This window comes from Salmo salar, chromosome ssa13, assembly GCF_905237065.1.
Source record: "Salmo salar chromosome ssa13, Ssal_v3.1, whole genome shotgun sequence".
Classification (NCBI taxonomy): domain Eukaryota; kingdom Metazoa; phylum Chordata; class Actinopteri; order Salmoniformes; family Salmonidae; genus Salmo; species Salmo salar.
In genome coordinates, this window is record NC_059454.1 from 52,950,324 (window position 1) to 52,977,655 (window position 27,332).

The window sequence follows — 27,332 nt, forward strand, 5'->3', positions numbered from 1 at the left end:
GGTCTTCAATGGATGCAGGTAGACACGGCGAGGCTCTTGGTGGGGGTCTTAGACATTTAGTCTGGCAGTCCTTACCCCAGTCTAGTAGGTGTCCAGTGGAGCAGGAGAATAGTGAGTTATGTAGCGCTAGCCAGGAGTACCCTAGGATAAGGGGGTTCTCGGGAGCCGTGATCAAAAGAAAACTAAGAGTCTCTGAGTAATTCACCCCAACCTGCTGTAGAATGGGCTTGGTCTGACATTCCACCTGACCGGAGCCATCGTGGGCTTGAATCTGCAGAGGGATGGCACATTTCATGCAGTGGATTTGTAATTGTAAAGCTGTTAGCTCCAAATCATACGGTAATATATTGTCCCTGAATTATGGTACTATGGCAAAGCAAGTTGGCAGCTCCAGGTGTTTGGTTTATCTGCTCTCAGAAGGGGACGTGGGATGTGTGGTGTGTGTATAGGGGGGAGGCGGAGTATTGTAAGCTATTACATTAACCAGTGGTTATTACATTAACCGGTTAGTAACAACTTTTTTTTACAACATAAATGTAATTTTAATCTCTCTATATGCATATTTCAAGATATGGCTTATGAGGGTGCGGTGAGATACCCAATGGGTTGGACCATACTTTTCTCATCAATCATTTTGAAAAAACTTTTGCTTAAAAACTGTAAATCAACTGATCCTCCATCCTTGGGACGGTGGAAGAGTCAAATGCATTATTATTTGAATATTGAAAGGATGTGGGTGACAGAGAAGGGCAGAGTGGCGCAGTTTGAGGGAGATGGAGGCGATGTTTGTGTCTGTCTGTTGTCTTCCGTCTGTGTAATGTTTATATTGTTTGAAAAATTAAATAAAATCGTTCAACAACAAAAAAGTAAAAACTTTCTTATGAATAATGTAATAACTTCTACAAATCATTTAATAACATGTTTTTATGTACTACATCCCTCAATTTGATGCATATACCACCACCCACTGCAAATTACAACATTAAACATCAATCATATGTAAACTTCAAAATAAAAGTCCTATTTTCATGACCGTATTATACGTTATTTTATAGTAGAAATATCTGTTTGGATTGAGCTGGATGGTTGCTGGTGTTACTGGCTGGTGTTACTGACTGAGTTAGTTATGCACAGCACAAGACTTTGATAGCCTCTGCTGGGCTTAAGCCAAGGTGTCAAGTCTTCAGGTTTCAGCCAAGTTTACTCAACATGTTAATTTAACACCAATTGCCTTGGTGCCATCCAAATTTGAAATTGTAATACTTAGAGCGTTTGCTTGAGCCTGCCTGGAGTGCCGGATTGATGAGTTTGGCACTTTTGGGACTATTCCATGTCCATCAAAATAAGGGAAATTAAACATAAAGACATTAATTTTGTAAACATAATATACAGACAGAATATATCAACAAAGAATTTACGAAGCCACACACTATAAACAGCAAAAAACGGAATACATCCACTTACATAAATGCATTAATTGAAATGAACATTAAACAGCAGTAACCCAGAAAACGGGACGTCCTGAGGACATTTGGCGACTTCCCATTAGGTCCCTTAAGGGTTTCGGCGTGAAGTTATCCCTCTGAACTTTTCAGGGCATTCTTGGGATGTTGTGCCATGGTCCTCAGTGGTACTCAGTATTAGATTTGCCCCAAAAATAAAACTTTGTATTAAGCACAAAAACTGAATTGCTTTGCCACATATTTTGCAGTATTACTTTAGTGTCTTGTTGCAAATAGGATGCATGTTTTGGAATATTTTTTTAATTCTGTACAGGCTTTCTTCTTTTCACTCTGTCAATTAGGTTAGTATTGTGTAGTAACTACAATGTTGTTGATCCATCCTCAGTTTTCTCCTATCACAGCTATTAAACTCAGGAACTAAAAAGTCACCATTGGCCTCATGGTGAAATCCCTGAGCGGTTTCCTTCCTCTCCGGCAACTGACCTGTATCTTTGTAGTGCATTGATACACCATCCAAAGTGTAATTAATGACTTAATAACACCATGCTCAAAGGCAATGTTCCCTCTAATTTTTCTCGGCACTGAGCAAATTTCAGGTCTGATGAGCGCAAACTTGAACGTTGTGAAAATTCTGTGAAACTTCCAACGAGCACGTTTACTGTGAACACTTTAAGTTGCAGTTTTAACAGTGGCCAAGTAGGCTACTATGGCTATTTGATCATAACGTAGGCCTATCAGAGTGGCCTACCATCAAAAACAATGGAGAAAATGCATCCCATAACATTTTAACATGGAAATAACTATTCTATCATTCAGCCTATAGGAGCAGCCAATGTGTGGTGTTCAATGTAGGCCTACATTCCATGGCTTTTGAAAAAAACTTGTTTATCCACATCCTTCAGACAAGGAGGTGACTGAAAATGGTGTTGTTTAATGCAAGAAACTACTTTACCAAATAAAATGCTTTATTGTTGACATACAGAGAATCAGACAAATTATGCTACCCTTTGTCTATTGGCTACTTAGCTTATTCAAGCCTGTCTCAAAGTACAACACTGCCCCTTTCAAGACAAAATCTCCATTGGCTGGTACAGTATTTCTTCTGCAGGAGACTACTGCGCGCCCTCACACGCGCACAGCTTTGAGTGAACATTGCTCAAAGGAATATTCAATGTCTACTTTTGTGCCCCTTTTTGCGAGGCATAGGAAAACATCCCTGGTCTTTGTGGTTGAATCTGTGTTTGAAATTCACTGCTTGACTGAGGGACCTTACAGATAATTGTATGTGTGGGGTACAGAGATGAGGTAGTCATAAAAAAAACATGTTAAACACTATTATTGCACACAGAGTGAGTCCATGCAACTTATTATGTGACTTGTTAAGCACATTTTACCTCCTGAACTTATTTAGGCATGCTATAACAAAGGGGTTGAATACTTATTGACCCAATGCATTTCTGCTTTTCTTTCTTTATTAATTTGTAAAATAAATTCCAAATGTAACTCAACTTTGACATTGTGTGTAGGTACAGTGGGGCAAAAAACGTATTTAGTCAGCCACCAATTGTGCAAGTTCTCCCACTTAAAAAGATGAGAGGCCTGTAATTTTCATCATAGGTACACTTCAACTATGACAGACAAAATGAGAAAAAAAAATCCATAAAATCACATTGTAGGATTTTTTATGAATTTCTTTGCAAATGATGGTGGAAAATAAGTATTTGGTCAATAACAAAAGTTTATCTCAATACTTTGTTATATACCTTTTGTTGGCAATGTGTCACGTCCTGACCAGCAGAGGGCGTATTGCTTAGTCTAGGTCAGGATGTGGCAGGGGGTGTTTCCGTTTGAGTATTTTCCTCACAGGACTGTTTGCTGTCGTTTTTTGTTCATTTTGTAGTGTTCTCTTGTTTATTTGAATTAAAACTCTAATGATGAACACATCCTCTGCTGCACCTTGGTTCCCTCTTCAAGACAGTCGTTACACAATGACACAGGTCAAACGTTTTCTGTAAGTCTTCACAAGGTTTTCACACATTGTTGCTGGTATTTTGGCCCATTCCTCCATGCAGATCTCCTCTAGAGCAGTGATGTTTTGGGGCTGTCGCTGGGCAACACGGACTTTCAACTCCCTCCAAAGATTTTCTATGGGGTTGAGATCTGGAGACTGGCGAGGCCACTCCAGGACCTTGAAATGCTTCTTACGAAGCCACTCCTTCGTTGCCCGGGCGTTGTGTTTGGGATCATTGTCATGCTGAAAGACCCAGCCACGTTTCATCTTCAATGCCCTTGCTGATGGAAGGAGGTTTTCACTCAAAATCTCACGATACATGGCCCCATTCATTCTTTCCTTTACACGGATCAGTCGTCCTGGTCCCTTTGCAGAAAAACAGCCCCAAAGCATGATGTTTCCACCCCCATGCTTCACAGTAGGTATGGTGTTCTTTGGATGCAACTCAGCATTCTTTGTCCTCCAAACATGACGAGTTGAGTTTTTACCAAAAAGTTATATTTTGGTTTCATCTGACCATATGACATTCTCCCAATCCTCTTCTGGATCATCCAAATGCTCTCTAGCAAACTTCAGACGGGCCTGGACATGTACTGGCTTAAGCAGGGGGACACGTCTGGCACTGCAGGATTTGAGTCCCTGGCGGCGTAGTGTGTTACTGATGGTAGGCTTTGTTACTTTGGTCACAGCTCTCTGCAGGTCATTCACTAGGTCCCCCCGTGTGCTTCTGGGATTTTTGCTCACCGTTCTTGTGATCATTTTGACCCCACGGGGTGAGATCTTGCGTGGAGCCCCAGATCGAGGGAGATCATCAGTGGTCTTGTATGTCTTCCATTTCCTAATAATTGCTCCCACAGTTGATTTCTTCAAACCAAGCTGCTTACCTATTGCAGATTCAGTCTTCCCAGCCTGGTGCAGGTCTACAATTTTGTTTCTGGTGTCCTTTGACAGCTCTTTGGTCTTGGCCATAGTGGAGTTTGGAGTGGGACTGTTTGAGGTTGTGGACAGGTGTCTTTTATACTGATAACAAGTTCAAACTGGTGCCATTAATACAGGTAACAAGTGGAGGACAGAGGAGCCTCTTAAATAAGAAGTTACAGGTCTGTGAGAGCCAGAAATCTTGCTTGTTTGTAGGTGTAAGTATACTTATTTTCCACCATAATTTGCAAATAAATTCATTAAAAATCCCTACAATGTGATTTTCTGGATTTTCTTTTCTCATTTTGTCTGTCATAGTTGACGTGTACCTCATCTTTTTAAGTGGGAGAACTTGCACAATTGGTGGCTGACTAAATACTTTTTTGCCCCACTGTAAGTGACAAATAAATCTACAATTAATCCATTTAGAATTCAGTCTGTAACAAAACAAAATGTGGAATAAGTCAAAGGATGTGAATACTTTCTGAAGGCACTTTTATATTTTTTGTTTAAAAAAATTGGGTCGGACGCCCCCTAGTGGCCGTGGGCCCTAAGCGACCACTTATGTCACTCATGCATAGAACTTCCCCTGGTGTCTCTGCTCAAGCCTAGATGTCAGCATAAAGCTGAGTGACTCACTAATTTGTGGCTTTTGATCAAAATAAGTAAGTACCAACATTCTTTCTGATTGTCTTTAATAAAGAAATGTTTTGATCATGTTAATCTGCTCATGTTGTGTGTGTGTATGTGTTCATTTTTTGTGTGACGTGGTTACAATGAAGAATGTAAATAAAATAAATCCTATTCATAATGATTAATCAGATAATTGTGGCAAGCTGTCATTTTTCCTTAAAAAAAATGTAAGATATATTTTTTTTTTACAATAAAAAACATACGGATAGAAATGACAACATCACACAAACATCAACTACATCACACCTGCTCAGACCCACATGCTCACACCCCCCGCCCCCCCCATCTCCAGCATCACTCTCCACCACATGGCCTTAAACTACACCATTTTGTTTCTCTTTGTCACCCACGCACTTTCAACATGTAGATAATAAAGCATTTTACCTTTCCATTGTGTTAACAACGGAGGATTGTTTGATTTCGTACGTTTTTTCAAGATGATTGACAAGTAGCATCCAACCTGCACCCTCAAATGCTATGTCTTGAAATATGCAGACAGATCAAAAGTAAATACTTTCTATCTCTACCCATAACTTTTGGACTTTATAACATTCCCAGAAGGCATGGATTATTATAACTTGATGAAAAATGAACCTGGTAATCTAATTTCATTTACTGTGGGCCTAAGATCTATGGCTTCAACCTTCTGAATGAATGATTATAATGAAGAAAGAATTCGCCTCTTATGAGTTCTGAGAGCCGATCCGTTACTCAACAAAATAACATCAATTTATTTAGCTTTGAAAGACCCTTCTAATATTAGGCAACAAATAAAGCTACTAAAACAATAACTTCAAAAACAGTCCATTCATCACTCTGATTTTGTGAAATTGCTGTGCAGGAAAAGGACATCATCCACCGTGCCTGGTTGCAGGCTTGCAGCTGGCTTCTCTCTGAAATGACACATCCCTCTGTAGGTGACAGTTTATCCTTTGGATAAACAACCATGTGAAGAGCAGGCTGTTTGCTTGCCTCCAAGTCGAGTGTGAAGCGATAGAGGAACAACAAGATCCACAAGTATTCTTTCACAATAGCTGGCCTTATGTTATCTACAGTTTTGAGCTGGGAACTGTCCAACTCCATGGTGAATCACACCCTCTCCACGAGCACCCACTCTTTGTTTATGTAATGGGCTGTAGGGCACAAGTATCCTTTTTTTCCGAAAATAATAAACATTCACACCTCCATTAATTTACAAAAGGATAGTCTAACAGCTCGGACAGGTGTGAAAAATCCCCCAATTTGTACCACAGTTTATACTACCGATAGATGCTGCGGTCAGTCAGAGTTGAGTCATATTATAAAGTGTAGCCGAATGGATAAAAAGGGCAAACTTACAAGATATTCAAGGCTTAAGTCCCATTTGGCTCAGTTAGTAAAGCATGGCACTTGCAACACCACAGTTGTAGGTTTGATTCTCATGGGGGAACAGTACGATAAAGTATGGAAATGTATGGAAATCGTTCTGGATAAGAGCGTCTGCTAAATGACTAAAGTTTTACATTACACTCAATATCACAGACCTGATTTGTCCTAATGAAAAATGCATCAACCCCTACAAATATGTCAATTTATTATAATCCACATAATAATTCAAATTAAATGAGCTGTAGCGAGAGAGAGAGACTGTGCATGCTACAGACGATCAGAAAGAATGTGTCTTTAACCCTAACTTAATATGAACGAAAGCCACGAATGAGTGTGTCACTCAGCCCTATGCTGAAAAATATAGCTGTCTGCGGTTCTGAAACATAATCTTCAGTGCAGCATTGAATTGGCGCTTTTCCCTATATGTTGCTATGTGCATCATAGCGAAGTTAACCAGCATTTTGGTGTTGAGAACAATGCGGTAGAGGCAGCAGCGGGGAAACATCCCTTGCCTTAATTGTCTAAGAAAATTGAGGAGAGGAAACCCCAATTTAAATAGCTCTATAATCAAAAGCCTAACTGTTAAAGGTGCCTGTCTTTATAAATTATCCATATATATCGACAGAAATAAGACAGATCCCGCTTCTGTTCCCTGTTTGAGTGTTTGTTTAATAGCCTACTGATTCTGTGTGCACCAAGCCTCACACAACCACAAAATGTCAGATAAAGCAATTTTACAAATCTGGCTGTTTTTAATCTTTGCTATAAAGGCTTTTTTTAAATTTAGAACAGACTTTCTGGTATTACTTAAAATGTATTTTGTGTTGTTTACGCTGTTCCAAGCAGGCAGAAAAATGATATTGTAATCTAACAGCACCTGTCGTTAACACATAATATGCACACAGTTCTCACTCCTATACCCTCCTTTATCTTGATTGCCTTCTTCTTATTGTTATTATTATGATCCTCATTATAATAAGTAATGTCATTATCATTAGTAGGCTTCTTATAGTAGTAGCCTTGTATAACCAACAGCGAGCTGTAGGCCGAAGTGCCCGCCCTGTTTAGCCTTAATACCATAACTTTCTACTCATGAAGCTACGCATGAAGCCTCTTTAGTCATAAGAGTTCCACCTAGTTGACAGATATTTAGGAGGCTTCATGAGGTGTTCAAGTTAAGAGTTACCAGCAGGTGTCTTGATTATAGAAAAAGGCAGCGAGTCAGTGGTTCCTGTGACAGGCATTTGCTTTGGCGTTGTTCAAATAATGTTTTGATATTTCTATACGATCAACCCATAAATAATCTAGACCTACATGCAACAGTAGCTTTGTGCTTTTTACAATGATTTTACATGAGGGGTAATTCACATGATATGCCTGAAAACTTAGAACCACTAGGCAAATAAATTATAAAATGTTCCTTTTGACTATTTCATGAATATATATATTTTTATTTCAAGTTATCCCTTTGGAGCGCATGCAAAAGTGATTTAGAGTTGTTGAACGAGAGTGACGAGTGTGTTCCACTTTCATAATACTGTATGATTCAGAATATCAAAATATCAGAATTGGTTAAATAATGTTATGCATGCCAACATTTAAGGCAAGAATTAAGAGAAGGCAAAGTTATCATGTCAGGCAAAAATGATAGTTTTACCATTGCAATATTTGATATTCACTTTGGTTGTCTGAAGTGTCCAGTAGAATTCACAGCTGGTGATGCCTCATCTGTGGGCCAGGTGTAAATCGTTCGGCAGCCTAAGCTACTGTATTGTTGTAATACAAAACAAGCCATCCACCCTTGATGGGCTATAATCAGGACAATAGACTTGCCGAGTTGATTTCTATTTTTAGGGACTTGAAATGTATTAATGGATGTTTTAGGTATAGCTATACCTAGGCTACTGTAAAATGTATGCTCTTAGGCCTACAGCTCGATACAAGGCTACTAGTCTACTAAGCCTACTAATGATAATGACATGACTTATTATTATAATGATAACAATATGAATAATTGTAATAATAAGAAGAAGATCAATAAGGAGGATAGGAGGAGTGAGTGATGTGTGCTAATTGCAGTATGTGTGTCTGTGTCAAACATGTGCTGCTAGATAAAACAAAAAAAATCGGACCGAATTTTGGTTACGGTTAGGGTTTAGCGTAGGGTCGTCCCAAGGATCCCAAGAGGGTAGTAACCCTAGTTAGCGGGCTAGATGGGGGTGGAAAAACGTGAATTGGATAAGACCCTGACAAGTGACAACCCATACACGAAAACGTAGCTACGAAGCTCTACTTTGTAACCGGCTGTGTCTTTTTTTGTGTCTCTGAAAACATTTTAATGACAGCTTGGGGAATACCCTTTGCAAAAAGCAAATATAACACCAGATTTCAAGGGCTTCACTAAAGGGCTGTAATGTTAACGTTACCACAGAGTCGAACGTTATTAGCACGGCACTTGCTTTACATTTGGGCATAGCATCCAACACCCAACACCCTACCGTGAAAATTCAAGTAACATTATAAACTGGGTGGTTCGAGTCCTGAATGCTGATTGGCTGACAGCCGTGGTATATCAGACCGTAAACCACTGGTATGGCAAAACATTTCTTTTTACTGTTCTAATTACGTTGGTAACCAGTTTATAATAGCAATAAGGCACCTCGGGGGTTTGTGGTATATGGCCAATATACCACGGCTAAGGGCTGTATCCAGGCACTCCGCGTTGCGTCATGCTTAACCTGTTGGGGGTAGGGGGCAGTATTGACACGGCCGGATAAAAAACGTACCCGATTTAATCTGGTTACTACTCCTGCCCAGTAACTAGAATATGCATATAAGTATTGGCTTTGGATAGAAAACACCCTAAAGTTTCTAAAACTGTTTGAATGGTGTCTGTGAGTATAACAGAACTCATATGGCAGGCAAAAACCTGAGAGGATTCTGAACAGGAAGTGGCCTGTCTGACAAGTTGTTGTTCATCTTGGCTCTTTTTATTGAAGACTGAGGATCTTTGCTGTAACGTGACACTTCCTACAGCTCCCATAGGCTCTCAGAGCCCGGGAAAAAGCTGAATGATATCGAGGCAGCCCCAGGCTGAAACATATTATCGCTTTTGGCAAGTGGCCGATCAGAGGACAATGGGCTTAGGCGCGTGCCCGAGTCGACCCCATGTTTTATTTTCTTTCGTCTGTTTACCTAAATGCAGATTCCCGGTCAGAATATTATCGCTTTTTTACGAGAAAAATGGCATAAAAATTGATTTTAAACAGCGGTTGACATGCTTCGAAGTACGGTAATGGAATATTTATAATTTTTTTGTCACGAAATGCGCCATGCTCGTCACCCTTCTTTACCCTTTCGGATAGTGTCTTGAACGCACGAACAAAACGCCGCTATTTGGATATAACAATGGATTATTTGGGACCAAACCAACATTTGTTATTGAAGTAGAAGTCCTGGGAGTGCATTCTGACGAAGAACACCAAAGGTAATAACATTTTTCTTATAGTAAATCTGACTTTGGTGAGTGCTAAACTTGCTGGGTGTCTAAATAGCTAGCCCTGTGATGCCGGGCTATCTACTTAGAATATTGCAAAATGTGTTTTCACCGAAAAGCCATTTTAAAATCGGACATATCGAGTGCATAGAGGAGTTCTGTATGTATAATTCTTAAAATAATTGTTATGCTTTTTGTGAACGTTTATCGTGAGTAATTTAGTAAATTTTTAGTAAATTCACCGGAAGTTTGCGGGGGGTATGCTAGTTCTGAACGTCACATGCTAATGTAAAAAGCTGGTTTTTGATATAAATATGAACTTGATTGAACAAAACATGCATGCATTGTATAACATAATGTCCTAGGTGTGTCATCTGATGAAGATCATCAAAGGTTAGTGCTGCATTTAGCTGTCTTCTGGGTTTTTGTGACATTATATGCTAGCTTGAAAAATGGGTGTCTGATTATTTCTGGCTGGGTACTCTGCTGACATAATGTAATGTTTTGCTTTCGTTGTAAAGCCTTTTTGAAATCGGACAGTGTGGTTAGATTAACGAGAGTCTTGTCTTTAAAATGGTGTAAAATAGTCATATGTTTGAGAAATTGAAGTAATAGCATTTCTAAGGTATTTGAATAACGCGCCACAGGATTCCACTGGCTGTTACGTAGGTGGGACGATTTCGTCCTGCCGGCCCTAGAGAAGTTAAGAACAGCCCTTAGCTGTGGTATATTGGCCATATAACACAAACCCCCGAGGTGCCTTATTGCTTAAGTGTATGGCCAGTACACATTGCTGTCACTTTATTGAGCTGGCAAGCATCTGTCAACTCAGGACTCCACATTTTTTTACATTTTAGTCATTTAGCAGATGCTCTTATCCAGAGCGACTTACAGTAGTGAAAACATACATTTCATACCATTTCATGCATTTTTTTTTTTTGTACTGGCCCCCCGTGGGAATCAAACCCACAACCCTGGCGTTGCACCCACCATGCTCTACCAACTGAGCCACAGGGAAGCTTCATAGCCACATAGAAACAGTAACAGCTAGTTCACAGTATTTCACTCTCATCTCCTACTGGTGTAGTTGCGTTGGGTGATAGTATCCAGTCTTGCTGTAGCGCGCCAAGGCAAGATAAGCTTATAGCCATGTAAAGAGCACCCACTCCAGGACAAATAATGAAATACAAAAAAAAGTACAATTCTACAAAGAACAGCTTTTTTGCGAGCATTTCTCCACATCTTAGATCATCCTTCTTTTTTTGTTTACGCCAATACAAATACAGTACATCTGTAAAAGGCTAAAATCAGCCGACAATATCGGCTCCATGTAATATCTGTTATTGGGCGTGTAAGTCACAGAAGAGATATTATTGGTGGGTGACTGATAACTTGGCAGTTTGGGTGTTGGAGCTGTACTACTCACATGAGCAGGTTGCTAGGTGCTGACATGGACCTCTCCGCTCTACTCCTGGGACACTCATAGGGGTTACTGAAGGATCTCTTGCGCAGCATGGCCTTCACCAGGATCTGAAACACACACACACACAACACACACACAGGTCTTACAATCAGATGATTCACACACGCACACACAGACCCATCACCACACAAACACATTTTTGTACATCCATGAAGGCAGGTAGACACAAAGGCATGCGTACACACACATACACACACTTCAGACTCCTTACCACGGTGGACAGGCTGGGGACAAACTTGACAGAGTTCTGCACCTCCTCTTCAGTGACCTCCACCACACTGCAGTGATCCTCCTCTAGAGGCAGAGGGTCACAACCATCTTGGGTCACCCACGGGTCCAACTGACGGAGACACACACAACCAGAATGTCACAATTGTATGGTATGTGCTTGGGCACAACTGGACAAATCCTACCATGAGAGATATGCCCATGCAGAAGAATCTAAAGTTACTGTAAGATCCTTGTCAAATTATTACTGGAGACGTGGACGATAAGACAACCTAATGAGGCTTCCTGAAATGATGGAACAGGACAAAAACACAGAGAAAAGCAAAAAGACAAAGCGCTCAGAAAGTCTAGCTGAGAGAGAGGGGGAATAACTATCGAAATCATCTATTGGCCAGACTCTAGAAATGCCTGATGCTGTAAACAGTCTTCTAATGGCTAAGGCTGTCTATTGTCAGGGATTCCATCAAGAAAGAAAGAAAGAAAGAAAGAAAGAAAGAAAGAAAGAAAGAAAGAAAGAAAGAAAGAGAAAGAAAGAAAGAGAGAGAGGGAGAGAGAGAGAATGACACCAGGATGTCAGGTCTGGATAGTTCTTGCTTTCCTCTGTGTGTCAGTGGCTTTGAGTAAATTGAAGCATTTCATGGAAAGCTAATCAAAGATGGCAGCTAAGCCATTCTATTTTGATTTGAAACAGTCCATGCCCTTCTTTCCATCCTTCTTTTTCTTCCTTCCTTTCCTTTCTTGTCATAATAATTATGATATCATAATCCTTCCATTATATTTCATTACCATGGCAATTTGGATTAGAAGGAATACAATAACATTTGAATATGATGATATCATAATCAAGCATAGCAAATTTTGTAGATGTTTAAATTGAAAATGTTTGGTTGATAGGGGCCGATGTTTGTTTGGATATCAGTTTGTGGCAACAACCCCAAGACTAGATGTTAGACTTGTCTGTGCTATCAAAGATCATACATTCTTTCAAAATGTGTCCTCTATATACATATCCCTTGCCCAATTCAGTAACCAGTGGAGGCGGCCACCCCCAGTCTCCTAGAGTTGTACATGGAGTAATACCAGGACTTCTGGTACACATACAGTTGAAGTTGGAAGTTTACATACACCTTAGCCAAATACATTTAAACTCAGTTTTTCACAATTACTGACATTTAATCCTAGTAACAATTCCCTGTCTTAGGTCAGTTAGGATCACCCCTTTATTTTAAGAATGTGAAATGTCAGAGTAATAGTAGAGAGAATGATTTATTTCAACTTTTATTTCTTTCATCACATTCCCAGAGGGTCAGAAGTTTACATACACTCAATTAGTATTTGGTAGCATTGCCTTTGAATTGTTTAACTTGGGTAAAACGTTTCGGGTAGCCTTCCACAAGCTTCCCACAATAAGTTAGGTGAATTTTGGCCCATTCCTCCTGACAGAGCTGGTGTAACTGAGTCAGGTTTCTAGGCCTCCTTGCACGCACACGCTTTTTTAGTTCTGCCCACACATTTTCTATGGGATTGAGGTCAGGGCTTTGTAACGGCCACCACAATACCTTGACTTTGTTGTCGAGAAGCCATTTTGCCACAACTTTGGAAGTATGCTTGGGTTCATTGTCCATTTGGAAGACCCATTTGCGACCAATCTTTAACTTCCGACTGATGTCTTGAGATGTTGCTTCAATATATCCACATAATTTTCCTGCCTCATGATGCCATCTATTTTGTGATGTACACCAGTCCCTCCTGCAGCAAAGCACCCCCACAACATGATGCTGCCACCCCCGTGCTTCATGGTTGGGATGGTATTCTTCGGCTTGCAAGCCTCCCCCTTTTTCCTCCAAACATAACGATGGTCATTATGGCCAAACAGTTCTATTTTTGTTTCATCAGACCAGAGGACATTTCTCCAAAAAGTACGATCTTTGTCCCCATGTGCAGTTGCAAACCGTAGTCTGGCTTTTTTATGGCGGTTTTGGAGCAGTGGCTTCTTCCTTGCTGAGCGGCGTTTCAGGTTATGTTGATATAGGACTTGTTTTACTGTGGATATAGATACTTTTGTACCTGTTTCCTCCAGCATCTTCACAAGGTCCTTTGCTGTTCTTCTGGGATTGATTTGCACTTTTCGCACCAAAGTACGTTCATCTCTAGGAGACAGAACGCATCTCCTTCCTGAGCGGTATGATGGCTGCGTGGTCCCATGGTGTTGGGTACTATTGTTTGTACAGATGAACGTGGTACCTTCAGGCATTTGGAAATTGCTCCCAAGGATGAACCAGACTTGTGGAGGTCTACAATGTAGTTTCTGAGGTCTTGGCTGATTTATTTTTATTTTCCCATGATGTCAAGCAAAGAGGCACTGAGTTTGAAGGTAGGCCTTGAAATACATCCACAGGTACACCTTCAATTGACTCGAATGATGTAAATTAGCCTATCTTAAGCTTCTAAAGCCATGACATCATTTTCTGGAATTTTCCAAGCTGTTTAAAGGCACAGTCAACTTAGTGTATGTAAACTTCTGACCCACTGGAATTGTGATACAGTGAATTATAAGTGAAATAATCTGTCTGTAAACAATTGTTGGAAAAATTACTTGTGTCACGCACAAAGTAGATGTCCTAACCGACTTTCCAAAACTACAGTTTGTTAACAAGAAATTTGTGGAGTGGTTGAAAAACGAGTTTTAATGACTCAAACCTACGTGTATGTAAACTTTCAACTTCAACTGTACATATCCAAATGTATGTCTATGCTCCAGCACAACATCCAGTCCTTTTATGAGTTATTCTGCCAGCTTCAAGCCTTCTAATATAGGGAGCTGATGCGGAGGGCTGACTTTGAGAGAGAGGCCCGCATGCACCCACCCAGTGGCACAGAAAATAAAGGCCTGGTCTGACTCTGAGGACACTGCTGAAGAACAGGAAGAGGTAGTGGAGCCTCCACAGATGAGGCAACATGGGAACTCTGACGAGCAGTGGCTCTTTTCTGATGAGGAGATGGAGGAACTGGAGGCCATACCCACACCCACACATAGCCCTGAAGAGAGATGATCCGCTGACAACAGATCAGATTACAAGTTAGAACTCCCTCTCTGTCACAGAGAGACTCGTAGTGAGAGAGGATTCAGCCTTCACTGTTAGTTTTGGGACTTTGCTTACTTGAACTTGTGTGTGTGATCTTTAACACTAAGGACAGCTGTTGATCTGTTGATCTGGCAATCTACTGGGAGAACACGTTCAGTCATGCTCATGACCCATTCAGCACTGCCTGTTAATTAGTCCCATTGAAACTACCTTATGCAAGTAACCTCCTACAGTACCATTCGTCTAAGTCAGGGGGATGACGGTGGAGCCCTTGACTGGTTTCTCCTCCCCTCACCTTGATCTCAGGTATGGTGATCCTGGTGTCAGGGTTCTTGTCCAACATTTTCAGGATAAGAGTCTTCAACTCCTCACTGATCTCTGGCCTACAAGAACACAGACACAGAGGTCAGATACACAGCGATGTTAACAGCAGTTATTGATCACAGTAATAGTCAAAAGAGCGACAGAACATCTGAAATATAAAACAATGAACAGAGGTAGTAATCCTCCAACAGTATCAGTCTTAAATAATGACAGTGGTGGTAGCTAAGCTAACCCAGGCAGTGTTGTTGTAAGGTGTTTGCATTGAGATGAGCCCGTTATGTAATGTGATGTTGTTGTGTTAGGAGGACTAGGGAGCAGCATGCTATCTTCCCACACAGAACAGCTAAGGGTCCACACCAGATGCACGCACGCATGCACGGAGACTATTTCATTAAGCTGGGGATGACAAGATTACATGTCTTCCCCACACATACTCCAGCTGACACTCTCGCTCTCTCTGTTTCGCTGTGTTCCTCTCTCTGTCTCCCTCTCCCGTCTCTGTTTTTTTATCTCACTCTTCTTCTTTCTTTCTTTCTCACCTATACCAGACACAGAGAATTAGAATTTTCCCCAGGCTACTTTTTGTCTGGCATTGGGTGTTTTTTCAGAGTGAAGGAGATAAGAGGATAGAGTGAATGAAAGAGAAGGAGAGAAGAGGAGAGAGGAGACTGGGAGTGAGTGTTACAGTCTGCAGGTAACAGTCTGACACTCCGGTTTGGCTTCAGAGGGTCTGTTTTTTTTTTATCACATTCAGTTGACAAATCACTAGGAACATCACCATACTTTTGAAGGGTGTGTGTTGGCAGCATTGTTGGCAGCATTGGTTTCAACTCTGGGATGTCTGGAACATCAAGTCTGCCTCATTTAATAAAGAGGACGGAGGAGTGATGGAGTAATGGGAAAGAGAGAAAAAGAGAGACTTACGACTCTGGGAACTCCACACATTTAGTCCTGATCTTATTGTGTAGAACCAGGATGTATTCATCAATGAACGGACACTGCAAGTAGAAAAGCGAAAAAGAGGAGAGGACAGACGAGAAGAGAGGAGTAGAGAGGTAAAAAAGTGAGCGTTATAAGTTAGAGTTATAATTACAATTCTAAGAACATCTTGGGGAAAAACAAATCTGTATTCCTAGGTAAGAGTATAAATATGATGTGCACCAGACTGCACTAAAATGAAATGCTAAATGTTCCACTGTTCCATTAGACGTCTGTGAGAAGTTATACAGATGGGCCAGCTGTGCTAGCAGATACTCATGACTATCTATACATAGGAAAAACCCCTCTTCCACCACTTCTCTTAATAGAACGTCACTGAAAAAAATAATGGTTGTTGGCAGGCTGGGAAGTAGTGAAAAGAAGAGAAAATGGACACAGAAATCAGCTGGCTCGCTTACCTTCCCAAACACAAAGCAGTAGACAGTTACTCCCATGGCCCATACATCCAATGCCTGAAAAACAATAGCAGTCAAACGGTAAGGGGAGCTGTACCAGTGAACACATAGAGAAACACAGACTCATAGACTCAGAATAAGATTACACAGACAGGCATACAGACTGACAGACAGACAGACACAAAAAGACACAGACAGGTAGATACAGACAGATAGACAAGCACTCAAGCACACACAAACGCACACACCCACACACACAGACACACACACCGCTCATACCACTTTCCAAGTCCACTATCAACCCAACGAGTGTATCTCTAGGGACCATTGCAGGGCAATCAGATAGGAAACAGAAACAGAGAGCCAATCGAGCCTCAGGCTGCAGCCATCCATCAGTCTCATTCCTGCCCTGCTCTCTCTCTCTTCATCCCTCCCCCTCCTCTCTCTTCTCTCTCTGTCCTCAATCTAACAGCTGGGTTCCAATGTGCAGCACACTGACCAGGACACTCTCTCTCTGCCTGCTTGGCTTGCTTACTGGTTGGCCCGGCTGGCACTATGATTGATAAACCCAGCCCTCCGACACCAGCCACTCTATCACACAGCCTATCTTTTATCACATGGACCATTAGAGCACTGCACAGCCAATCTCTTCTATACAGATACAGACAGGCTACTGCAATTTCAGAGCGACTGAGAGAGTGGCTTTTGTTTTGTGTGCTTTTAAACATCTTCCACTGAAATCAAATAATTTAGATTGTGTTTTGCTGCTGAGTATAGAATTAGCAGACGTCAATGATACAGTGTTTGCTCTCGAACAAGGCTCGGGGACTACTTGACAAATCAGAACAGGAGTGGCACTTGTACAGAACATGTTCCCTGAAGACAGACAGAAGGAAGGCTAGGCCTAGAGCACTTGTCTCCTACCCAATTCATACTCTGCTGACAGTTTTGCCTGTCGTGCAATTTTCTGTTCCAAGTTCTCAGTTGCAGGCAGGGTCTTCCCGTCCATGACCAAACCCATCAAATCAAACTGCCATTTGGGGATTATCCAGAAAAAGGCCTGAAAATGAATTAGTGATCTTATAAAGCGGGTGGGCTGATTAAAGAGAAGCACAAAGAGATGAGCTGTCAGTCAAAGTAGCACAAAAATGCTGATGTGTGTTGTGCTGCCTAGTGATGGACTCTACTCTGCTCTCCTCCTTTCCTCTCCTCTTGTCTTGCTGCCTGACGCTTGTTGCTAAAGTATGCAGGGAGGGACACAGAAAGAGAGATAGAGAGCGAGAGAAGGAGGGAGAGAGGTAGGCTTGCTCCTGGCATGGGCGGCCCCACAAATGCTCTCCTCCCCTCTCTTCTCCTATCCTCCCCTCTCCTCACCCACCGCTCTCCTCTCTGCTCCACTTTGACTGGTGGCGGCTCATTTTAATTTCATGATTTTTATTCCTCTTCCTCCTGTTTTGCCTCCTGTTCCTCCGCTTGTTCCATGGATCGGCTGGCTACAGGCCAACATCTAATGCAACCGATGCTGCCAACCCTTGAACATCCACAGCTCTATGTAAACAGCCTGGGAAATATACATTTCCCATGTTAGAAAAAATATTGTACTGCAACGAGAAAGCACACACACACACACACACACCCTCCCACACACGAACACTGACCCACCCCCCACCCCTCTCCCACAGACACACACACTCTTTGACCCTACCTTTCCACTGAAGCTCTGGTGGATATCTGACAGGGTCTCTGGGGCCATGAAAGCAGGAGTCCCAGCCGTAGAGGAGAGCATGGCATCGTTGCCCTCAAACTGGTTACTGACCCCAAAGTCAGCAATCTTCACATGGCCGTCATCCCCCAGCAGCACGTTAGCAGGCTTGATGTCCCGGTGGACTATCTTCTGGTAGTGCACTGAGGAGAATGGAGAGAGAGAACGAGAGATGGGCATTTTACAGGGTATTCCAGCAAAATAGCACTTTGTAGAACTTCGTATTCCATGGGCCTGCACCTTACCATTATGATTTGGCAAAGATCCAGCATTTTCCGTGCTCAGAAAATAGCAGGGCAATGCTAGTAAGGTGGGAAAGTGCGAGTGTTGCTTCACGAAAGGCAGTATTTTTTGCCTTTCATGAAGTACTCTTTGAAGAGGTAGGTAGGGTTTCAGATGTTTTTCTTAAGATGGACAGGGACTCTGCTGTCCTAGCTTCAGAGTGAAGCTGGTTCCATCATTGGGGAGCCAGAACAGAGAAGAGCTTTGACTGGGCTGAGCGGGAGCTGCCAAGAGACCAGAGGTGGCAGAACAGAGTACTCGGGTTGGGGTTTAGGGTTTGAGTATAGCCTGAAGGTAGGGAGGGGCAGTTCCTCTTGCTGCTCCGTAGGCAAGTACCATGGTCTTGTAGTGGATGCGAGCTTCGACTGGAAGCCAGTGGAGTGTGCGGGTGATATGGGAGAACTTGGGAAGGTTGAACACCGCATAGCAACAATAGAAGAGACCGTGTGAGGATATGACAGAGCCGAGTGACTTGGTGTATAGGTAGAAGAGGAGAGGGCTTACAACCGAGCCCTGGGGGACACCAGTAGTGAGAGTACGTGGTGCAGACAGAGATCCTCCCCACGTCACCTGGTAGGACTGGCCTGCCAGGTAGGATGCATTCCAAGAGTGTGTAAAGCCTGAGACGCCCAGCCCTGAGAGGATGGAGAGCAGGATCTGATGGTTAATGGTGTTGAAGGCAGCGGATAGATCTAGGAGGATGAGAACTGAGGAAAGAGTCAGAATTGGCAGTGTGGAGAGCCTCCGGGATACAGAGGAGCAAAGTGTCGGTTGAGTGACCCCCGTCTTGAAGCCTGACTGGTTACGGTCAAGAAGATCGTTCTGAGAGAGATAGCGAGAGAGTTGGTCCGAGACAGCATGCTCAAGTATTTTGGAAAGAAAAGAAAGATGGGATACCAGTCTGTAATTCTTTGACATCAGATGGGTCGAGTGTTGGTTTCTTGAGGAAGGGAGTGGTGACTCTGGCCATTTTGAAGTGACAGGAGACGCGGCAAGTGGTCAGGGATGAGTTGATGAGGAAAGTGAGAAGGTCTCCAGAGATGGTCTGGAGAAGGAGGGGTTGGGGTCGAGTGGGCAGGTTGTTGGGCGGCCGGACTTCACTAGTTGCAGGATTTCATCTGGAAAGAGAAAAAGGTCAGGAAGGTAGGGCAGTAGAAGAGGGCCGAGCCGGCTGGGAAGAAAGTGCAAGTCATAGGATGCAGAACGGGATCAGAGTAGGGTCGAAGAGGCAGAATCAGGAGACAGGAGCTCCTCTACTTCTAATTCCAGGCAAATAGGAAGACATCTTACTCATTATACATTTTAGTCATTTGGCAGATGCTCTTATCCAGAGCAACTTACAAGAGCAATTAGGGTTAAGTGCCTTACTCAAAGGCACATCGACAGATGTTTTACGTAGTTGGCTCAGGGATTCAAACCAGCGACCTTTCGGTTACTGGCCCAACACTCTTAACACCTACCTACCTAGGGATGTGCATCTTTCCCTTTCAAGACGATTCGATACGTATTTAGATAGTGGCATGCTAAAGTATTCACCCCCTTGGCAATTTTCCTATTTTGTTGCCTTACAACCTGAAATTAAAATGCATTTTTTGGTGGGGTTGTATCATTTGATTCACACAACACGCCTACCACTTTGAAGATGCAAAATGTTTGTTATTGTTAAACAAACAAGAAATAAGACAAAAAAACAGAATACATGAGCATGCATAACTATTCACCCCGCCAAAGTCAATACTTTGTAGAGCCACCTTTTGCAGCAATTACAGCTGCATGTCTCTTGGGGTATGTCTCTATAAGCCTGGCACATCTAGCCATTGGGATTTTTGCCCATTCTTCAAGGCAAAACTGCTCCAACTCCTTCAAGTTGGATGGGTTCCGCTGGTGTACAGCAATCTTTAAGTCATACCACAGATTCTCATTTGGATTGAGATCTGGGCTTTGACTAGGCCATTCCAAGACATTTAAATGTTTCCCCTTAAACCACTCGAGTGTTGCTTTAGCAGTATGCTTAGGGTCATTGTCCTGCTGGAAGGTGAACCTCGGTCCCAGTCTCAAATCTCTGGAAGACTGAAACAGGTTTCCCTCAAGAATTTCACTGTATTTAGAGCCATCCATCATTCCTTCAATTCTGACCAGTTTCCCAGTTCCTGCCGATGAAAAACATCCCCACAGCATGATGCTGCGACCACCGTGCTTCACTGTGGGATGTTGTTCTCGGGTGATGAGAGGTGTTGGGTTTGCGCCAAACATAGCATTTTCCTTGATGGCCAAAAAGCTCAATTTTAGTCTCATCTGACCAGAGTACCTTCTTCCATATGTTTGGGGAGTCTCCCACATGTCTTTTGGCGAACACCAAACGTGTTCGCTTACTTTTTTCTTTAAGCAATGGCTTTTTTCTGGCCACTCTTCCGTAAAGCCCAGCTCTGTGGAGTGTATGGCTTAAAGTGGTCCTATAGACAGATACGCCAATCTCCGCTGTGGAGCTTTGCAGCTCCTTCGGGGTTATCTTTGGTCTCTTTGTTACCTCTCTGATTAATGCCCTCCTTGCCTGGTCCCTGAGTTTTGGTGGGCGGCCCTCTCTTGGCAGGTTTGTTGTGGTGCCATATTCTTTACATTTTTTAATAATGGATTTAATGGTGCTCCGTGGGATGTTCAAAGTTACTGATATTTTTTTATAGCCCAACCCTGATCTGTACTTCTCCACAACCTTGTCCCTGACCTGTTTGGAGAGCTCCTTGGTCTTCAAAGTGCCGCTTGCTTGGTGGTGCCCCTTGCTTAGGGATGTTGCAGTCTCTGGGGCCTTTCAGAACAGGTGTATATATACTATTTGTGACAGATTATGTGACACTTAAATAAAGTCCACCTGTGTGCAAACTACCTAATTATGTGACTTCTGAAGGTAATTGTTGCACCAGATCTTATTTAGGGGCTTCATAGCAAAGGTCATGAATACATATGCACGCACCACTTTTCCGTTTTTATTTTTATTTATTTTTTGAAAACAAGTCATTTTTTTCATTACACTTCACCAATTTGGACTATTTTGTGTATGTCCATTACATGAAATCCAAATAAAAATCTATTTAAATTACTGGTTGTAATGCAACAAATGTAGCCTATGTTTTTGGTCCTTCCGCTTTGTTTCTGAAATCACCATTACCCACTAATTAACTTGTCATTTTTGCAGATTAAGTGTTTGAGTTAGTAATGAGATCAAACAGGAGCTAGTTTTTGGTTCTACCTGGAACCAAAAAGGGTTATTCAAAGGGTTCTCCTATGGGGACTGCCGAAGAACCCTTCTAGATAGTACCTTTTTTCTAAAAGTGTAGCCCAAGCTTGGCCATGCTTCTACAGAAGCCTACAGAGCACATTAGATTGGATTTTATTGTCCTCCAAGAAGGAAATTAATTTCCACATGCTTGTACATAGACATAGAGACCAACAACAAACCCATACACCCAATCATAACATTTACAATACCACACCAAATCAAATTTCCCTACCGTATAGAGAGCATACACTTCCTACGTTAAATAACATAGCCCATTCTCTACAATGGTACTACAGTAAAGTTTACCTATTGATGTACTGATTGTGCTCATAGCCCTGTGAGCCAGAACCCACAGTCTAAAATGGCCTTAGAAAAGCCCTAATTGGTTATGAGCTCAATGGCACTGAGGGGAGATTGTGTGTGACACACCATAATAGAGAAGCCCTTTAGGACATGAACATACTGTGGCAGGATGGGAGATAGTTGAGGGATGAGTGGAAAACACAAAGAGAGGGGGGAAATGGAATTGGAAGTCTACCAGGCACACTGTTCAACGCTGTTCAGTTCAATGGAGGTAGTGGTGGTGGCTGGCTTCTCCTCTCCACTGAGATTGATATGGGGGTAGTGGGGTAGTCTAGCAGCTCAGAGCGAGAGACTCTGCTGGTACCTACAATCATGTATACATGTATGTGGGTAGTCACAGTGCTCCATGCCCAAGATATCGAGGACGATCTCTCTCAAGTAGAGGCAAGGAGGGGAGGAGGAGCAGTAAGGGAGGAAGAGGGGAGGAAGAGGGGAGGAGAGGGAGGAGTATGATGCTGGTACTCACAGTACTCAATGCCCAGGACAATGTCTCTGAAGTAGAGGCGTGTTTGCTCCTCAGTGAAGGGGCTGTCTGTGGGGACCTCCATCACTGGACTGGGACCGCATCAGGAACCAACACACAAATACACAGAGAGAGTTAGCAAGAGAAAAAGAGAGAGAGAGAGAGGGGGGGGGATGTAGATAGAGAGAGAGGGATAGAGACAGACAGACAGACAGACAGACAGACAGACAGACAGACAGACAGACAGACAGACAGACAGACAGACAGACAGACAGACAGACAGACAGACAGACAGACAGACAGACAGACAGACGGAGAGACAGACAGACAGAGCAGACAGACAGATGGAGAGACAGAGATACAGGGAGACAAAGAGAGAACTTTTTGTCATTAACCACTGGAAGGATACTAGTTAAGCTACTTTAGTTCCATTCCATATTGCATTTGAATACAGCCTGTATATATAGATCCAAATCCAAGCACACTCTGGAGCAGATTGTACAAACAATAATGTTACACAAGACAACCACACAACCTCCCACGTCACTGGCACCCAACATCAGCCATGTCAAATCAAGGACCAAAACAGCACCACTGGTAACAGCTCAATGTCTCCTGCTCACATAGACAAGATTTCATTTAATTCAGGGCTTAAATGGAACGTGACCAATCTGTCCATGTTATCCACAAAATGGTAGAGACTAGAGACATAGCTACAGTCTGTTACTCACTGTTAATGATCTATGCTTAGTCACTTTACCCCTAGCTACATGTACAAATGACCTCGACTAACCTGTATCCCCGCACATAGACTCGGTACCGGGACCCGCTGTATGTAGCCTCGTTGTTGTTATTTTATTGTGTTACTTATTATTATTTTTTACTTTAGTTTATTTGGTCAATATTTTCTTAACTCTTCTTGAACTGCACTGTTGGCTAAGGGCTTGCAAGTAAGCATTTCACAGTATGCTATACACCTGTTGTATTCGGAGCATGTGACAAATAAAGTTTGATTTGATTTAACCACCAAATCACTCATCAGCTATTCGACAGACAGCTAGCTACATCACTCAAATGTGTCTGAAGTCCTCCATTTCATTACATGACTCCAACTAAATAGCTATATCCTGAGTGTGTATAGATGGAAGGAGTATTGGAATTGAAGTTAAAGGGAAACTGCGTTTCCATCTCCTCTCCGGAAAGAAATAGACTATTACTAATATGCAGACTGTGAGAAAAACTAATCTATCTATTCTCTCTCTCACTCTCTCTCTCTCCCTCTCTCCCCCTTCTCTCTCCTTACCTTTCCACTTCTCTCGGTTCTCTGTCTGGCAATGGAAGGTCAGTACCTACCCTGGAGATCAAATAATCACTTCTCTCTCTACCTCACTCCTCTCCCCTCTCTCTCCCCTTTTTCTTTTCCTCTCCTCTCTTTCTCCCCCTCTCTGTCTGAGTAACATTTAAATAGGCAATAGGTGGATTAGCTGGGAAAAGTTGCCCTTCCATTGAAGCAAAATGTCATGATTCAGAAATAACTCCCCCATGCGACAACCTCTATTTCTTATGTTTTCTTCATAATGTCATAAAGCCATTAGCTTCACATCAAAGTGGCTTCTTGGTGATAGAAACAGGGGAATAGTATTACTAATAGCTGATAATGTGCTGTGAAAGTCCTGCCTACTTCCTGGATCATGTCCCATACTGTTTTTGAATGGGATTCACAAAAGGTTTTCCTTTTGTGTAAAATATAATTTACATACTGTTTATCTTAAATGACAGCATTTTAATGAATTTGATGATAATACTCTTGAATCCCATTCAAAAACAATATGAGACATGATCCAGGAAGTAGGCAGGACTTTCTTAGAGTATAGCTGATATTAATATTACATTTGCGTCTTTGATGTCCAAAGCGTCTATGGGTCCAAAATGTCTTTGGGTCCATTTTTCTACAGGAAGGGATGTATAATTATTAACTGGACATGAAAGGGTTAACCAACAGAGCCCAACCAGTGGGGCAGAAAGTGTAGAGAAACCCTGGTGCAGTGGTGTAGTGCTAATACCACTGGTAATAACTGTCAAGTGTAAAACATAAGCACATAATGAATCCCTCTGGTGTGAGAGAGAGAGAGAGAGAGAAGGGGGGAGGGAGCAGTGAACAAACACAGGCACTACATCAGCTTTGAGTAATGAAGGAGAACACGGGAGAGAGGGAAGAGAGGAGAAGGGGGATGAGGGGAAAAGGGAAGAGGGGATGGCAACCTGGTCTCAGAGCATTTCATATTATTCTGTATGTAAATCCGAGCAGTGGTGGAAAGTACTTAAGTAAAAATACTTTAAAGTACTACTTAAGTAGTTTTTTGGGTATCTGTAATTTACTTTTTTATTTATATTTTTGACAACTTTTACTTTTACTCCACTACTTTCCTACTGTCACGACTTCCGCCGAAGTCGTTTCCTCTCCTTGTTCGGGCGGCGTTTGGCGGTCGACGTCACCAGTCTTCTAGCCATCGCCAATCCACCTTTCATTTTCCATTTGTTTTGTCTTGTTTTCCCACACACCTGGTTTACATTCCCTCATTACTTGCCATTTGATTAGCTGTTCAGAACCCTCTGTTCCCCCCATGTCTGTGTGTGAAATTGTTTATTGTCAGGTTGGCACGCTTCCGGCTGGTTTGCGCCGGGTTTTGTTTTACACCCGTGCTTTGTGGCAGCCGGTACTTTGTACTTGGTTATTGTACTTTGTGCTGCCTCACTTGTTCTTTGGGAAATTTGTTTTTGTGACGTGGTTGCGTTCTGTTCAAATAATTGCCTCAGTAAAGTGCTTGGTCCACTCATCTCTGCTCTCCTGCGCCTGACTTCCATGCACCAGCTACACCCACCATTTGACATGTACTGTTAGGGCTTGGTAATTGTGGAGGAGGAATGAGGCGCAGGAACCAGCGAACACAGGGTAGTGGTGTTTTTAATATACACTCACCAAAAAAAACAAATGTTCCCACACACAGGGGAGAAAATACATGCGGCGTACAACAACGTCGACATGAACACAAGCCGTCACACAAGAAACAATCATTAATCCCGCACGAACAGGAGCGGGCCAGCTAAACTAAATAGCCCCTCTAATGGCTAATTGACCACAGGTGTCACAAAATAAAAAAGGGAAAAGCAAAAGGGAATCGGTGGCAGCTAATAGGCCGGTGACGACGACCGCCGAGCGCCACCCGAGCAGGAGGGGGCGCCACCGTCGGTGGGAATCGTGACAGTACCCCCCCTCCTGACGCGCGGCTCCCGCAGCGCCGACACCGGCCTCGAGGTCGACCCGGAGGGCGAGGGGCAGGGGCGATCCGGACGGAGGTGGTGGAACTCCCTCAACATAGATGGGTCCAGGACGTCCGCCGCCGGCACCCAGCACCTCTCCTCCGGGCCGTACCCCTCCCAGTCCACGAGGTACTGTAGGCCCCTCGCCCGGCGTCGCGAGTCCAGAATGGCCCTTACGCTGTACGCCGGGGACCCCCCCGATGTCCAGAGGGGGCGGAGGGACCTCCGGCACCTCATCTTCGTGAAGGGGACCAGCTACCACCGGCCTGAGGAGAGACACATGAAACGAGGGGTTAATACGGTAATAGGAAGGGAGTTGCAACCGATAACACACCTCGTTTATCCTCCTCAGGACTTTGAAGGGCCCCACACACTGCGGCCCCAGCTTCCGGCAGGGCACGCGGAGGGGCAGGTTCCGGGTCGAGAGCCAGACCCTGTCTCCCGGTGCGAACACGGGTGCCTCACTGCGGTGGCGGTCAGCACTCCTCTTCTGCCGCGCACTGGCCTCCTTTAGTGAGTCCTGGACGGCTCTCCAGGTCTCCTTGGAGTGCTGGACCCAGTCCTCCACCGCAGGAGCCTCGGTCTGACTCCGGTGCCATGGTGCCAGGACCGGCTGGTAACCTAACACACACTGAAAGGGTGATATGTTAGTAGAGGAGTGGCGAAGTGAGTTCTGGGCTAACTCAGCCCAGGGAATATACCTCGCCCACTCCCCTGGCCGGTCCTGGCAATACGACCTCAGGAACCTGCCCACCTCCTGGTTCACCCTCTCCGCCTGCCCATTGCTCTCGGGTGATAACCGGAGGTCAAACTGACCGAGACCCCCAGCCGCTCCATAAACGCTCTCCAGACCCTGGATGTGAACTGGGAACCTCGATCAGAGACAATGTCCTCCGGCACCCCGTAGTGCCGGAAGACGTGGTAAATAGGGCCTCCGCAGTCTGCAGGGCCGTAGGGAGACCGGGCAATGGGAGGAGACGGCAGGACTTAGAGAACCGATCCACAACCACCAGAATCGCCGTGTTCCCCTGAGAGGGGGGAAGATCTGTCAGGAAGTCAATGGACAGGTGCGACCATGGTCGTTGTGGAACGGGGAGGGGCTGTAACTTCCCTCTTGGTAGATGCCTAGGAGCCTTACTCTGGGCACACACCGAACAGGAAGAGACATAGGCCCTCACGTCCTTAGCTAAGGTGGGCCACCAGTACTTCCCCTTAGACTCCCCACTGTCCTCGCCTCACCAGGATGACCCGCAGTAGGTAGCGTGTGCGCCCACCGAATCAAACGATCACGAACACCGAGCGGCACATACATGCGCCCCACGGGCACCTGCGCAGGCGCAGGTTCCAACACCAATGCCCGCTCGATGTCCGCGTCCACCTCCCATACCACAGGTGCCACCAGC

The 27,332-nt window shown here is 43.5% G+C and overlaps 1 protein-coding gene across 1 annotated transcript in view; it reads right to left on the bottom strand.

The window, feature by feature from the left end:
• camkk1a (calcium/calmodulin-dependent protein kinase kinase 1, alpha a) overlaps positions 1-27,332 on the bottom strand; it is a 137,209-nt gene that overhangs the window by 17,685 nt on the left and 92,192 nt on the right. The window contains exons 9-15 of the mRNA XM_014136604.2: positions 22,612-22,700; positions 18,170-18,369; positions 16,468-16,521; positions 15,995-16,068; positions 15,042-15,129; positions 11,644-11,772; positions 11,376-11,479 (exon numbers count right to left, since the gene is read on the bottom strand). Coding sequence (XP_013992079.1) covers positions 11,376-11,479; positions 11,644-11,772; positions 15,042-15,129; positions 15,995-16,068; positions 16,468-16,521; positions 18,170-18,369; positions 22,612-22,700 — 738 coding nt within the window. The remainder of the gene's footprint in view (positions 1-11,375; positions 11,480-11,643; positions 11,773-15,041; positions 15,130-15,994; positions 16,069-16,467; positions 16,522-18,169; positions 18,370-22,611; positions 22,701-27,332) is intronic.